General features: G+C 45.3%; 1 protein-coding gene across 1 annotated transcript in view; it reads right to left on the minus strand.

The window, feature by feature from the left end:
• Window positions 1-16,804, minus strand: part of ADAMTS17 (ADAM metallopeptidase with thrombospondin type 1 motif 17) — a 348,762-nt gene that overhangs the window by 329,203 nt on the left and 2,755 nt on the right. The window contains exon 3 of the mRNA XM_029239604.1: window positions 6,791-6,944. Within this exon, the coding sequence (XP_029095437.1) occupies window positions 6,791-6,944 (154 nt within the window). The remainder of the gene's footprint in view (window positions 1-6,790; window positions 6,945-16,804) is intronic.

The raw sequence follows: 16,804 nt of genomic DNA on the forward strand, positions 1-16,804 counted from the left end.
TAAATAAATAAATAAATAAATTTATACAAACCCAGTAGGCATATCTGTAAATTCTTAAGTACCTACATTGTACTGCCCCTCTAGGAAAAAACTATTATGGAACTTGGAGAATACTTAGAACTGGATACTGGAAATATTACATATCAAAATTTGTATGCAGTTAAAGGTATGCTTACAGGAAAATGTATAGCCTCAAATATATACATTAAAAATTAAGAAAGAGTAAAGTTTAATGAGCTAAGTATTCTAAAAAAGTTAGGAAAAAAGCAACTTGATTAAATCTAGAGAGTATTATAAAAAAAGGAACATGGATAAACCTAAAAAACATTATTGTAAGTGATAAAAGCAAACTGCACAGTATGAAGCCACTTATGTAAACGTTAAAACATACAAAACAACACAACATGCAGTTTATGACTATATATCACAAATGCCATAATAGTTTAAAAAAACATGGATAGGAGAGATTCACATCAACCTCAGGATGGTGGTTTCTTCTGGACAGTAAGCTAGAGGGACGATAAGGGGTGAGGTGGAAGGATACTCACTCATACCCATAAATGTTAATTTCTCTCAAGAAAAAAATGTTCCAAAGCAGATGTGACCAGATCCTAACATGGGTTAAGTCTGAATGCTGGGTATGTGGGCCTTCAGTTTTTGTTTTGTGCTCTTTTTCCCCGTTTTAAATATTTTACAAAAATAATTTATACCTGTTACCTTTGTTTACTTCTATGCCCCCTACGAGCTTCCTGGAGGCAGGGACCATGCTGTGTCATGCTCACCACAGTATGTTGTCTAGAGGGTCAATGAATACTTGATGACAGAATAAACAAAAACGAGAGCATATGTCCTTTAAGGGTAACTTCCAGTCTGGAAACACTAAGATTCCCTGATTGCATTACAGATTTTCTCAAGAGGCAAGAATGACAGATTCAAGAATAATAATGAGAACCTTTAGCTTTCACTCAGTGCTCTCATAGAGTTTCTCTTTCTTTCCCACTTAATACAGAACAAGGGCACTGAAGTGGTCCTCTGATATTAAAGAATGGGGATACAAATCATAATTATAACCACAGCAGCTGCAACTAATATTTGTTAGTTGCTAAGTGACAAGTACGCATTATCTCATTTAAAACCCACAAAACTCCCAAGAGGTAGATGATACTAGTCAGGTGCAGATGATGAAACCGAAGCTCAGTGGCCCAGTCCTTTCTAAAGTTGCCTGAGTCTACACAGCTCCTTTTCTATTTATTTATCAAGAAAAAACTGTAAATAGATGATGACCAGCCAACTATGATATCTATTGTTATAGAAAGGGACCCTTTATACAACCCATTTCTAATTTCCTCTAAGCTTGTTTTTTGCCTCTTAGGCATTTGTAAGTGTTCTTATGAACATTCCCCCCACCAATGTGGCTGGAAGCGGTTCCATCACCCTCTCACCTCTCTGTTCTTCAGCAATAACCCTGAGAAGCAGACAAGACCTGCATCATATCAATGTTACAGATGAGAAAACAGAGGCCGTTGTGGGCTGAACTGTGTACTCTAACCCACAGTACCTTTGAATGTGACCGAGTTTGCAGATAGGGGATTTAAAGAGGTAATTAAGTGAAATTGGGATCATTAGCGTGGGCTCTAATCCAATATAACTGACATTCTTAAAAGAAGAGGAGATTAGGACACAGACATGCACAGACCATGAGACCATAAGAGGACACAGGAAGGAGACTGCCATCTACAAGCTAAGGAGAGAGGTCTCAGAAGAAACCAACCCACACAGTGATCTCAGACTTCTAGACTCCAAAACTGTAAGGAAGTAAATGCCTGTTGTTCAAGCTGCCAGGTCTGTGGTAGTTTGCTCCAGCAGCCCCAGCAAACTAATACAGAGGCACAGAGATGCCAAGGGACACTTCTGGGGTCACACACAAGGGAGACGGAGTTGGGTCTCTACCATCATACTTCTTTCTCTTTCTCCAGGAATAATAATTCTTAAAATATTGGTGTCTCTTTTTGGATTTAATATTTTTATATGTGAATACATACTTAAAATATTAACATGAAAAAACTCAAAGTACAAATTTAATTCCATTTCCTTTGGGTTCTTCTTCCACTTAAGATGCAGAAAAACATGGAAGACTATCACCACCACTGAAACAACAAAAAACACTGGATAAACAACGAAATCATATTTTGCTTTACCCACTGGAGACCTAAGGTCTCAAAGAAGTTTAGAGGAACTAAATTTCATAGGGATTGAGCCCTTCCTAATGAGCAAAAACCAGTAGCCATGTTTATCCCGGGCACAGGTGGGATGAGGAGTTAATTAGCATCTGATGAGGACCCTGTGAAGGAACCAGCCAAAGTCTTATCAACCACATGGGCTGGAATGATGGATTCTATCTGGATTAGAGGTGTCCTGAATCTATCCTACCAGACTTTTTAGCTGACTTTCAGGAAGTCAGGACAAGGATGGAAGGCAGAGTGACATCTCCATAGTTACGTGGGGACTGAGCTAAGCTCTTCTACTCTTGCCTCAAGACGCTTGAAACCAGTGGTGAACTGAAAGGAACTCAAGTCATGATCCAAGTCAACCCTGATTAAACAGAAGAGTTTATCTCCTCAGCCCAGCTGCCTCTTTATCACCAGAAGAGAAGCCAGCTGAGGACAAAGCTGTCAGATACAGAACTGCTGTGGCCAAGGCTGACCTGAGGTCCAACCTCCTGCTCTGCTTCTCAGCTCCAGGAGCCCATGGCTGTGATGTCATCAGTACTGAACCCAGTTTGATTTCTGTCATTTCCAACCAAATGAATCTTAAGTGACACAAAACACAAGTACCAACCATGTATTTATTACAGAGTATATACAGATATTATTACACATGCAAATTCTTACATAAATTGGCAATACACAATTTCTGAATCGTTATGGTATCCTCTACTCACTAAAATTAACTTCAGAATGCTTTGAATTAATGAAACAATACTATAAAATTACTGCACTGTTTTTTAAAACAATCATAACAAAACAAACTATAAAGTAGACATCAGTGACTTCACAGGCACCACTGCTGAATGGCATTGGTGTATTTGCGTTCTAAAGAGCCCACCACCATGCAAAACGTTGCAGGATTCCTACTTTGACAGTGCCTCATAGGAAACTAGTTTCATTATTTTACAATCTACTTCAACCATCCACATGTTACATCTGCCATAGTGGATGAGAAGAGATTCAAATTGTTACTAAAAACCACGAAAGTGCTAGTGAGAAGATTCTATAATGAATCTGAATGGAGAAATTAAAATAAGCATAGCAGGCAGACAAAAAGTTTTGAAGTCAAAATAACCACTCAAAAAAATCAAGAAACAGGGACTTCCCTGGCAGTCCAGTGGGTAAGACTCTGCACTCCCAATCCAGGGGTCCTAGGTTCGATCCCTGGTGGGGAACTAGATCCTACATGCATGCCGCAACTAAGAAGTCCACATGCCGCAACTAAGAAGTCCACATGCCGCAACCAAGAGTCGGCATGCCGCAGCGAAGACCCAGCACAGCCAAAATAAATAAATATTTTTTTTTAAATCAAGAAACATTTCAAAATATCCAAAGTACCATTTTAGTGTTTGAGAACAGCCAAAAATATCTTCAAAAACTCATGCTCACCAAAATAAATAAATAAATAAATAAATTTTTAAAAAGAAAAAGAAACAAGGCTCACAGCCTCCATATTTTCATGCAAAGTTCCAAGCTGGAGTAATTTTTTTAAATTAATTTATAAGGTCCTAGAGTAAGAAGTTGTAAAGGAAATAGGATCCATCTGTCCCCTCTCTGGAAGCCCCGAAGACTGCTAGAAATGCAACCTCTATAGTACCAAAGAGAAGGCAGTGATTCCTCCCAGGTGGCCTGTCCTGTGTCAGTCCCTCTATCCCCCTAGACAACATGGCAGCTTACCCAGACTCAACTCGCAGGTAAATTGAGTGCTTCATGGAGAAGAAAGAGTTATCAGACTGCTCCTCACCTGTGTGAGCCAGCTGGCTACCCCAAGGCCATGTCCAAGGTTGGAATAACACAGATCAATGACAAGGCACAATTACACCTATGGCTGCCATGCTCAGCCATAAAGAACAAGTTCCCATGGGAAATCGTGGATTAATCTGATTAATCTTTCCAGGAAACTTCAAGAATGTATTTTGCTGGAGTCTCAGTAAATTAATTTTCCCAGTTTCTAAACCCCAATGTTTGAAAGTTAATCCAAACTAGATAGGGTCTAATTGACTGCTTATTAGCTAAGCCTCTTAGAAGGCCTGCTGTCTTTCCCAACACAGCAACAAAGTTTACTGACTATTTCACACAAAGAAAGAAGGACCAGAAGCAAAGTCTATACCTTTCTCCTATGTCTGTGTTCCTACCCAGGACAGAGCCTGAGTTGGCACCACCTTAAATATACATGCTGCTCCTGCATGGCAGAGCATGTTGATGTGAGATTTGGGGGCTGGGAATAAACCCCCTGGTTTTGTTCATTTTATTTCCTTCACTAAAGGCAAAAGAGTCTCTCAGAAGAGTGCCTCCAAACTAGCCTTAGGGACAAAAATGCAAACACAAACACAATTTATCATTTTGTCAGCAATCCTTGGTATCACACCCCTAAAGAGGATGGCAGCTGGTAATTAGACAAATATTCCATGATATCATCCACAGGCACCCGGGGTTTCTGGTCACTGACTAGCAGCTGACAAGCACTGGCAGGAGCAAAGGGAAAGTAAGAATAAAACATATTTGTCCTTGGGTTTCACTGTGTGGCCCTGCTTGGTGATTCTCACCTGAGAAAACCCACTTCCGATGGCCCACAGGTGCTATTAATCATGTCTGAAACTTAGTGCAGCAGTTCTCAGCACCAGCTGAACCTTAGAACCACCTGGAGAGGTTTCAAATCGCTAGATGCCCAGGCTGCACCCCAGACCAATAAAAGCGGCTCTCTGGGGGCAGGAGCTGGGTGTGACTAGTTGTTAAAGTTCCCCAGGTGATGCCAATGGACAGCCAGGGCTGAGAACCTCTGCCTTAGAGTCATCCCCCTGCCTCTGAAACAATATGGTCAGATCAGCTGCAGAAAATGCACAAAGATTTAAAATGACCACTAGTCACTTACTCTGAGAGGAGAGAGAGAAAAAAATCCACCGATTGACCCAGATAGGGGCAGCTGGCTAACGTTTAAAATAACACACCAACATCAAGCCCAAACACACAACCAACCATCTGACTTACCAAAACCCCTTGCTTCCTATTAAGGGGTAAATTTTAGTTACAATACTAGGGCTTCCCTGGTGGCGCAGTGGCTGAGAGTCCGTCTGCCGATGCAGGGGACACGGGTTTGTGCCCTGGTCCGGGAGGATCCCACATGCCGCAGAGCAGCTGGGCCCGTGAGCCATGGCCGCTGAGCCTGCGCATCCGGAGCCTGTGCTCCGCAGCGGGAGAGGCCACAACAGTGAGAGGCCCGTGTACCGCCAAAAAAAATTTTAGTTACAAGTAATTTTTTGCTGAGACCTCTCTTTCCTGTTTTTGTAAGGGTGCAGTAAGGAACACAGCAAAACCCTAATGTATGGTGGCATTCTTTCTCCTGGAGTTGCAGAGATGACCCTGATCCAGCAAAATCACCTCTAATAACTCCCTGCTGAATGCAGACTAGGCTAAGGAGGGTGGCTATGTGGATAGGGTCAGGACTGCATGCACCAGCGGAGCTAAGCTGCAGGGCTCGCTTATACATAACAAAGCTGTTCAAAATACAGTCATATAATCGATTTACTTCCAAGGTCATTGGAATACTAAACTGAGACACTATTTTTATTCAAAGTCTTTAAACTACAAAAGAACAACTCCCAAAGGTCAGCCATGGGGTCCCATGCTCTCCAGGGAGGAAGTGACACCTGTGAGCAGTAGGATATCATCTTCATCAAGGGACACTCACAGGCAGACTGCTAGTGACACAGCATGGTGAAATGTCCTTAAACACTTAACAGATAAACCAGAGGTTGCCCACAAGAGGCACAGAATACAAGAACCCTGGGTTCTCAGCCCAAGCTGCTTATTAGAACCACCTTCAAAAACACACCCAAGTCACACCATGGACCAATTAGATGAGGATTTGGAGGTACTGGCTAGTGCATGGCATTTTTTAAAGCAGTGGCTCTCACACTTAAGCATGATCAGATTTACCTGGACCCACCCCCATGATTTCTGATTCAGGAGGTGGGGGCTGGGAGAGAACATGCAGTTCTAACAGAGTCCCAGGTGATTCTGATGCTGCTGGGGTCACACTCTTAAGAACCACTGTTTCATAGGTCCCCAAGGTGACTCTAATTAGTGCAGACAAGACCGAGGACCACTGTATAAGGAAAGTAAGCTCTGGCCAGGGTGCCAAGGGAAGGAATTCTCATCCTAGCTCTGCCACCAACCTCGGGCTTGATAACAATAAGCCACTGAGGTTTTTCAGGCCTCAACTTGCTCCAGATCTATAAAATTGAGACACTACACAAAAGAGATCCTGGGTTCTTTCTAGAAACACCTTTTTCAAAGGGCTGCTACACATGAAACGCTGATATTAATACACATAGAAATGAAAAGAAAGTGGCCTTATGGGCAATTAAAAAAGGCTTTCAAAATACAGGGAAAGGTAAGTTCTTGCTCACAAGATTTCAGCACACTTGGAGACACAGCAATGGAGATGGTCTAGGGATGTGCGATGGCACCAAAAGCCAAAAGGGCCTGTGTTGTGAGTCATTCACACTATTTCCCAGACTCACCTGTTAGGACCTTACAGAGCTGCCCAGATATCTGGGTCTCGGCAGAGGGGCTGGGTGTCAAGGACCATCTGCGCCTGATCAGATGCTCTTGTCCCTGGGAATTGTTGAGGGGCTGGATTAGCACCTGCTCCTTCCCAAGCTGGATGAGGCCAACCTGCCCAGAAAGAAGAAAACAGTTGTCAGTCATCCTCATTCACACTTGCCCACGACCCCAGAGCCAGAGGGTGGAAAGGCCACCTAGCTATGGCCTGCTTCCCCTGCCTGGGCTTTTTCTTTGCAGCTTGCACCAATTTACAGAGTCCAAGAATGAGCTCTTGCATGACTTGAAACATCTCACCCAGCAGCTGTGTTGGGGGTCAGGTGACAGAAGGCGGGTGTGCGGGGGGGGGGGGGGTGCGGCAACAGCACCCATTTTCTGGGTTCACTTTCAAAGATATCTTTAGTGTTAATTTTTTTTTTAATATTATTTTTCAGGCAAGGCTTTACTGGGGCCTCTGCTGCAGCAGGGGAGAGGGAGAACAGATTCCCTTGTTTGCCTGCTCCTATACACTTCTAATTAAAGCCCATTTAAAAAACTATTTTTTATATCATCCCCCAAAACTCCACCTAAGGAGGTACCTCCAAAAGTGTTGGGAATGAATGACAATTATATCCTTAATGGGAAAAAAATATATCTTATTCCTGGGCAATATTTAGAATTAAATAGAGAGGATGGAGTCAGACCTGTAGTGTTAATAGTTTTGTGATAGTGGATTTTTTTCAGTGTTTAAGAGAACTTGGCAGAGTATCTAATGGATTCAATTTGTGATTCTAATTTAAAGCACAGCAATGATTTAGACCTGTAATTTAAAAATCTTATTAGGCTTATAAACAGTATCAGAATGTATAAGAGAACTTAAGACTTCCCATGTTTATAAAACTAGTTAATTATTTATAAGAATCATTTAAGTACTTGCAAAGAGTTTATTTTTTAATCAGACAACAAAAGAACTTGAAAATGAAATTGAATATGGTAAATTTCTACACACAGTTTTAAAGGTTTAAACGTTGTTAATCACCAATTTGTAAATAGGATTAAATGTTATCCAAAGGCCCCTTAAAAGGTATTTCAAAAACTTGCTAGATTATAAATAGAACATGACTTGTAAATTGAACGAAAAACTTAAGGACTGGGATTCTTAATTTGTCGCTTTAACAGAGTGAATATTAATTCTTAAAAATATATACACAATGCAGAGAACTTTTCCTTTCATTTGGAATCAATGCTAACAGCATTTAAACAATTTGCCCTCCTTCCCCAGGATACCTGCTGCTAGCTTCTCTTCTGAGACATCAACAAAACAAGGTAAACCGCTCACAAGGATCCTGACTCGGCCAGGGCTGAGAATTATCTATGTTTGCATACTGGGCCCTGCAGTCCACAGCCCCTGCTCTGCGTTCATGGTCGGGACAACCTTTACTAGCACAGATTCAGGAGACTGGGCCAATCTGTCTTAGGCTGTCACGAACATCCTTTGTTCCCTCTCTCCCCAATACTATTTTCTAAAAGCCATGACACTGTTTTCTTTTCTTAAAAAAAAAAAAAAATTTATTTAGTTGTCTGTGCCGGGTCTTAGTTGTGGCATGTGAACTCTTAGTCGCGGCATGTGGGATCTAGTTCCCTGACCAGGGATCGAACCTGGGTGCCCTGCACTAGGAACGAGTCGTCTTAGCCACTGGACCACCAGGGAAGTCCTGACAATACTTTCTAAAAGCGGTAGTTCTCAAACTCCAGTGTGCATCAAAATCACCTGGAGGTCACGGATGCTCACCAAGAACGTTCATTTCTAACAAGTCCCCAGGTGATACTGATGCTGCATGCCCGAGGACCAGGCTTTGAGGAGCACTGCTCTCCACCACAGCTCAGCAATTCCTCAGGTCTCAGGTACAGAGCTCACTCAAACCAAATGATATAGACTCCTCTACCTTCTGAAAGGATGCATCAATACCAGTCCTCTGAAAATAAACCAGATCCACTAATAAGACCGCCTACAACATTTAGTCCCCCAAACGGGGGTTGAGACGGTACTTACTGCTGTAAGAAGATTTCAAGGTTTCCATTTCATTAGAACTGCTGCCAAGAACAACCCAGAGATTTTACTGCCCAAATAAAACTGTCTTAAAGTGGCACTGCATGACCTGCCGGGAAGCATGGCTTTCTCCCCTCTCCTTTGAAGTTAAAACTTGAGTTTGTTCACTATGATACTTTGGGGAGACTGGAGAAGCGGAGGCAGAGAGTGGCTGTGGGAGGCTGTGCAGATCCACCAGAGCTATGTGTATAGAAAGCCTCAGTGGAACCCTCCTGCACTGTTGGTGGGAATGTAAATTGATACAGCCACTATGGAGAACAGTATGGAGGTTCCTTAAAAAACTACACATAGAAATACCATATGACCCAGCAATCCCACTACTAGGCATATACCCTGAGAAAACCATAATTCAAAAAGAGTCATGTACCACAATGTTCACTGCAGCTCTATTTACAATAGCCAGGACATGGAAGCAACCTAAGTGTCCAACGACAGATGAATGGATAAAGAAAATGTGGCACATATATACAATGGAATATTACTCAGCCATAAAAAGAAATGAAATTGAGTGATTTGTAGTGAGGTGGATGGACCTAGAGTTTGTCATACAGAGTGAAGTAAGTCAGAAAGAGAGAAACAAATACCATATGCTAACACATATATATGCAACCTTAAAAAAAAAAGGTTCTGGGGCTTCCCTGGTGGCACAGTGGTTGACAGTCCGCCTGCCGATGCAGGGGACATGGGTTCAAGCCCTGGTCCGGGAAGATCCCACATGCCGCGGAGCAACTAAGCCCATGCACCACAACTACTGAGCCTGTGCTCTAGAGCCCATGAGCCACAACTACTGAGCCCACGTGTCACAACTACTGAAGCCCATGCACCTAGAACCCATGCTCCACAACGAGAAGCCCCCGCAATAAGAAGCCAGCGCATCACAACAAAGAGTAGCCCCCGCTTGCCACAACTAGAGAAAGCCCACGCACAGCAACGAAAACCCAACACAGCCAAAAATAAATAAATACATAAATAAATTAATTAATTTAAAAAAGACACAGACGTAGAGAATGGACTTGCAGACACGGGGAGGGGGAAGGGTAGGCTGGGACGAAGTGAGAGAGTAACACTGACATATATACACTACCAAATGTAAAATAGATAGCAGTGGGAAGCAGCTGCATAGCACAGGGAGATCAGCTCGGTGCTTTGTGTCCACCTGGAGGGGTGGGATAGGGAGGGTGGGAGGGAGACGCAAGAAGGGAGAGGATATGGGGATATATGTATATGTATAGCTGATTCACTTTGTTATAAAGCAGAAACTAACAAACCATTGTAAAGCAATTATACCCCAATAAAGCTGTTAAAATAAATAAATAAAATCTAATTAGTAAATTCAAAAAAAAAAAAAGAAATCCTCAGTGCAGAAGTCCTTGATGACCGTTTCAGTTGAAACGTCTGTGGTTGAAATAAAGTTGGCAGATACAGCACAGTGCATGGGATGGGTCCCACACTGTAGGAGGGCTGTGCTCCCTGGGGGAACACGCTCAACCTTGACAGGGGCCAGAGTCTTCCTGAAATGCTCCAGCTCTGGGAGGTTAAAGGCCCCCTTGAGTCTAGAACTTTCAAAGCCAGTTATCATTCACTCAGCCTAGCATGCAAGCCACAGGGTAAAGGCCAGTTAGCCAGTAGTTCTAATGTGACACAATATAGAGAGAATCTCACCTTGGTGAGAAAGCCTACAGGTACATACATGCACACACACAAGCAGGGTCCAGCCCCTTGGGGGAGGTTTTGCTTTAGAAGGTCTTTTTTGGAGGAACCCACATGCTGGTTTCCATCCATTCAGGAAAGAGAATGGCAATGCTGGTGAGAGACAGACACATGGACTAATGGCCTATACTCTACCTGGCAGCCACTTGCCCTCTTGGGAACTGACTTTCAAGCTGGCCTGTGGCCAAGGCTAGCACCTGGGGGGAGGGAGCAGGGCACAGCCCTCCCCCTCAGGAGCCACCACAAGGAAGGAACTTGCCCCTGCCCCCTCCAAGTGCTGTCACTAGGCACCCTGAAGCCTCGCTAATATTCACCAGGTCATCACAGTGACAAAACGTTCTGTTGAAAAGTGCCGCTTGTCACCACCTCCCCCTCCCCCCGTGCCCCCCCCCACCCACACACACACATACACACACACACACACAATCTCATCCCAGGATAAAAACTTGTCAGCCCTCTTGATCTTTTCCTGACCTTCCTTCTCCCTCCCCTCTCCCCGGTAAAAAAAAAAAAAAAAAAAAAAATCCCCCTTCCCTGGCACTCTATGTCCCAGCCCACCATCCCCTGTGTTATGGGGCATCTGTCACAACCTAAAAAGTAGTTTGTTCCTTTGAGGCAGGATCGGAATTATGCCTTCTTATTTTTCCAATGTCTGCTACATAACAGTTACTCAAGAAAATGTGAGTGAACTGTACTGTAATGGAATGGATTCGAATGGAATGGAATGAACTGGACTGGACCAGCTTGGAATAGAAGGCAATAGCATGGCCTTCCCGCAGTCCCCCTTGCTCAGAGATCCTCATCCCTGGCTGCACACTGCAGTCACTTGGCAAGCTTTGAAAACTCAGGCCCAGGCCCCACTCCAGGCCATGTGAATTAGAATCCCTTGGGGTGAAACTCAGGCACTGGTATTTTTTTAAAGCTCACCAGGAGATTTCCATGTGCAGCCAGGGTGGAGAACAACTTCCCTAGCTTTTAACTGAGTGCCAGAGATGCTTGATTCCAGCACGTGGAAGTACCCTAGATGCAGACTACCTGGACCAACCTGGGCCTTCCTCTGACTATGGGGCTCTGCCCTGGCTCCTAGCACATTGCTGCCCTGTGGTCCCAAGAGCTAAGCAGGGTTGCTTGGGTTTGCATTATTCCTCTGGTCACCATCTATGCTGAGAAGTGAGACACATGGAAATGCTCTTCCAAGGCCTCCCTGTTCCACAGATGGCAGCAAGGAAAAGCCTCAGGTTGCATTAGATACAAGAGAGCTGCAAACACCATCTGAAGAGAACTGTGGGGAACTAGATGCCCACGGCAGACAGGACTGGAAGCCCTGAGGCCACTTGGTCTCAAAGGAGACAACAATCCTCAATGAAACTGTGCTCTTAGAAGAGAAATCTTACATATTCTAAAATTTGGTATCCTACTAAAGAAGTTTGGGTCAAATAAAGTGTATCAGGTATAACCTGATATTATGACAGTTCTGAGTGGTTCCCTTTCAATTCTCTTTATTCTGGAAGCTGGCTTTGAAGGGTTTCTGTGCTGCTTTAAGAGAGCGTTATAAACTGGGTATTGTTAATCCCACCCCACCCCCTGAAGCAGGACTAGCTCTCCTGCAGCTGGAAAAATGTGTGAAGGTCAGAAAGATTTGTACCACTTCCTAACACGAGCACAACTTCTCAGCATAATGCAGCAAATGCTCTTAAGATAAAGAAACCCTGTTGTATCCATGCTCTGGAACCATCTGATGCTCTGTCCTCTGTTTGAGGGGACCTGCCTCATGACTGCTGACCTCACCATCCTACAAAGGCCACACTGGGATTTCAGTGCCCAGGGAGCCCTCCAAGCCTCTCCTCTTCAGAAGACTGCGGCTCCCGGGTTCACTGGACCAGGTCTTAGGTAGCCTTCTCCCCGTGGACAGGTGACCGTAGGTGGTTGGAGAGGCGGAGAAAGTCTGCTCTCCGGAAGGAAAAACAATCCTGTGATTGCAGGCCCTCCTGTACCTGCCTCTGACTTTCTGGGGGGCCTCAGCAGAGTTTGGGGGGCTTGAACGTGTCCCAGGGAAAGAGCATCCTCAACCTGGCACAGGCGTGAGGGGCTTCCCAACCTCCATAGGGAGTCCCCCTGCCCCTCCCAGAGTGCCATCCAGAGCCCCCTTTTCAAAATCCTGCTGCTGCCTCTGCAAATGTCAAAGGCCTGAACACAGATACTTGGTCTTCGTTCCAAAGCCAGACTCCCCCTTTCCCATCACTAGATAGAGTTAGTCACAGACCGTCAGCTCCTCCTTCAGACCCCCTCTCATGTAGTCTTCCTTCCTTTCCATTTCCACCATCCAAGGCTTGAGGCCCATCACCTCACCCCTCCAAATGCTCTCCTGCTTCAGTCCTCCCCACACTTCTCTGACCAGGGGCTCCTCCCCAGTCAGTAGCCAGAAATGCCCCCCAATTGCCTCTAGGCCAGTGATCCTCAAAATGGTCCCAGACCAACAGCAGCAGCAGCACCTGGGAACCTGTCAGAAACTCAAGTGCTCAGGCCAACCCCCAGACGGACTGGATCAGAAACCCAGGAGGTGGGGCCCAGCAATCAGTGCAGCAAATCCCGCAGGGAACACTAATGCCAGCTCAAGGTTGAGAACTACTGGTCTAGGATAAATTCTAAATGCCTTATGTTGGCACCCAGGGCCCCGCCTCATCTAATCCAGACACCTGTCCATTCAGTTCATCACCCATCTCCATCCCACAGTCAGCTCGTGGGCCCCTTACCTCGGGAAGGACCTGGCCAGGAGGCTTTGCCATCACTCCTCCCACCTAGAACCTGAGGCCCACTCCCTTCAGCTCTACCCGAAGGATCTGCCCCACCCCATCAGACCCCAGAGCCACTCCCTGCTCTCCCCACCAGCCACCCTGCAGGCTCCAGCACACCTTCCTTCCCCTGCGAACCCGGACTGCCTTCCGAGACAGGGCCCACATCGTATTTCTCTTTGAGTCTTGTTGGGAGCCTACCAGCGGGTCCTACACATGGCAGCTGTGTGATAATGATCTGTTCATTTAGTCAACTATGTTGACTGATTGCTTGATTTATAACTGGAAAAGTCTGTGAATGGCCTGTGGGGCAAGAGAAGAAATGTGTTTTCAATGCCTTAATGTGCCAGGCTCTCACTAAATCATTTCGGACTTTATCTTACTTCATTCTCTCAACAGCCACACAAAGCCAATATTATTTACCCTTGTATGGCTGCAGACAGGGAGGTTCAAAGGAGGTAAGCAACTTGCTCAAGATCACAGCCAGGAACGGCTGTTCAGTCTCACTTGCTAAAGAACAGGAGTGTGACGGTGCAACTGTGTGCCCATGTGCAGAAGTGTGCACGGGGAAAGGTTAACCGCTGACTCTGAGTGGTTCCCTCAGACATACTGGCTGCAAAAACATCTCCTGTTGCACACATCCAAGGTCAGGCAGCTGCAGCGTCTCAGAGTTCAGGAAATAAGCTCCAAGAATGCAATCAGTCTAAGAAGACGTCTTCAGTTCATCATCCCATCTTGTATTTCTTTTTCTTTTATAAAATGTTGCCAACTAAATAAAAGCTCAGGTGGGAAAATCTAGTTACGTACCCTAGATAAATAATGAGGTAGGGTTAGGTATCCTAGGTGACAGTCATGGGCAACCTGATGCCCATGAGCGATGGGTATAGAAAGTCACCGTGAGGCAGAGTGAACGTCCTTCCAGAGGAGGCCGTGGGAGGCCTTAGAATTCTCTGCTCCAAGTTCTCCCCTTTAATTCTTCCACACCCCAAATTTCACAACTGTTGTTTCCCTTCCTACTTTCCTTAACATCCACTCAATTGTTTCTTTTTACAAAGTTTTAAAAAATATACTTTGCATTTAAACAAATATATTTATGCTGTGCATGATAAATTCTTCAGTAATATTAATTGATGAATGACTAAGGACTATGTGCCTTCCCCACACCTGTATCAATATAATGATGCAGGATAACATGGCTTGGTCTATTTGCTCCGTTTCAAATGGTCTCCCCATCATATACTTTTTGCCAAGACCAATTCCTACTCAGCTGTCAGTGATCAAGTGATGTTGCATTAAAAAGCTGGGCAATTTTGGGTCAAGGAAAAGTAAGTTGGGTAGCTCTAAAGGGAAAGGCAGCAACCTCCCAAACCAGCTCCTTCATCGTTGAAGACAGGCTGCCCTCTTGAGAACGCGGTCCCCCAACTCTTCTAAGCCACCTGCTCACTGCCTGGCTGGACTCAGCCCCCCTGTTCTTACCTAGACTACACTTCTTCCCCTATGGTAAAGGTGAGCATTCTTACAGACTGGGAGGAAGAGCTATGGGAACTAAGACTGTGGGGAGCAGCACAGGTGAAGGACGACCACAAGGGCCCCCACGCTGCGGTCAGGCACCAGACAGAGCCAGGGCAGCCAGGCCATCAGGACCCCAGTGAGCGGCCTGGGTGAGAGAGACCACAAGCCAGCCCCCTATGGAGCATGGCTGTGACTCCAGAGAAGGCACGCTGGGACTATCCTTGACCTTCTGTCCCTCCAGGGTGGCCTGGAAAATGGGCCACAGCCCAGAGCTCCTGGGTGTCCTCTCTGGTCCCGACATCTCACCCATAGTGCACCCCTGCAGGCCGCGGCCTCAGCCAAGAAGGGGTGGACAGACTCTGGGCGGTGGACTCGCCTGAGCTCAGTATTCATGAAGGAAGAGTGGCCACTGCTCAGCAGACCAGACCCCTCCTCTCTGTCCACCTCTCCTCACGTGTGGGGATGAAAACAGCCCCTCCAACCACTCATTTCAGACAAGCAGCATAGAGAGTCTTTTCAGAGACTGACACTCACTCTATCTCCGAAGTTCCACCTCCACTGCCTGCTCTGGTGAACTTTAACCTGAAGTTTCTTCGAATCCTGCTGGCCTTCCATGATCTGGTCCCATTCACACGAGGCAGCTGATCCAAACTCACATAAATCCTCTGGGAGGAAAAATACCTTCCTCATATGCCCAAAGTTCATCGCTTTGAAGTTATACGGTTACAGAAACTCTTCCAAAAACCTATGTTATGTCTGAGGACTCTCTGAAATGTAAATAAAATGAAGATGCATAAACATAAAACAGTTAATACCTGAGCCCACGGTCTCTGAAGATCCAAAAAATGCAGCTTGCACAGCTTTTCAAGATAAGATACAGGGTAAATACCACAGACCCGCCCCTCTGCCCCCTGTCAAAAGCGGGGCGTGGGGAGGGAGCAAAATGGAGCATGAGATTTACTTCCCCTGACCCATAAACAATTAAGTAATGATCTAATCATGCATCTCCTTTAAACAGGTACCAAATGTCTCTGGAGACAGACAGCACAGGGAACAGAGCCTGCATGCCCTGCCCCGCAGGCAACACTCCTCACTAAGCCATTCTGGAGATGTGAGATGCAGCAGGATTTAATTCATACTCAACATCGGAATAAAGTTTTATTGAACACAGCCAGGTCCATCTGTTTCTTTACCTTCTATGGCTGCTTTTTCACTAAAAGAGCAGTGTTGATTAGTTGTGACAGAGACCATATGGCCTACAAAGTCGAAAATGTTTACTACTTGGTCCTTTACAGAAAATGTTTGCCAACCCCTGCTCTACATGATTCTTGAGACACAAGGAGGCTTTGGAATGCTCCCAACTGTGGGCACCAAAACTCATCTACTGGGCATCACTCCTCCCCTACACCTCGTGGTTGAGCCAGTCCTCAAAAACACACAACAGGCGTGCCACATCTCTATGGTGCTTCCACCGTGGTCCAGAAGGACTAACACTGCATTACCGCCCAGCTGAACTGTCTCAAGCACGTTGGGGAACCAAAATCAAAGTAAGGTGGAGTGCGATGCAAACCTGGTTAGCCTATGTTCTGTTGCTTTCTTTTCTAGAAAGGCAGGACCACCTTGCCACCAAGAGGTCCACTCCAAATCACCTGCTGTCTCTGGCCTCCTGGCCTTCTGCCCTTCCTCTACAGGGTGTACTTACGAAGAAATGTCCAATGTCCAGCTTACACAAATGGGATGATCAAGGCAGACTAAACAACAGAAGTGTCTGCTCAAGCAGAAATTAAAATCTAAAGTCTTAGAGGTCCCTCCGCAGTTGGCACACACTGAACTCAGCCTCTTGGCCTCGTTCCTTTATCTAAAGCACAGCG

Source organism: Monodon monoceros, unplaced genomic scaffold, assembly GCF_005190385.1.
Source record: "Monodon monoceros isolate NGI ecotype Baffin Bay Population unplaced genomic scaffold, NGI_Narwhal_1 Super_Scaffold_21, whole genome shotgun sequence".
In the NCBI taxonomy this organism is placed as follows: Eukaryota; Metazoa; Chordata; class Mammalia; order Artiodactyla; family Monodontidae; genus Monodon; species Monodon monoceros.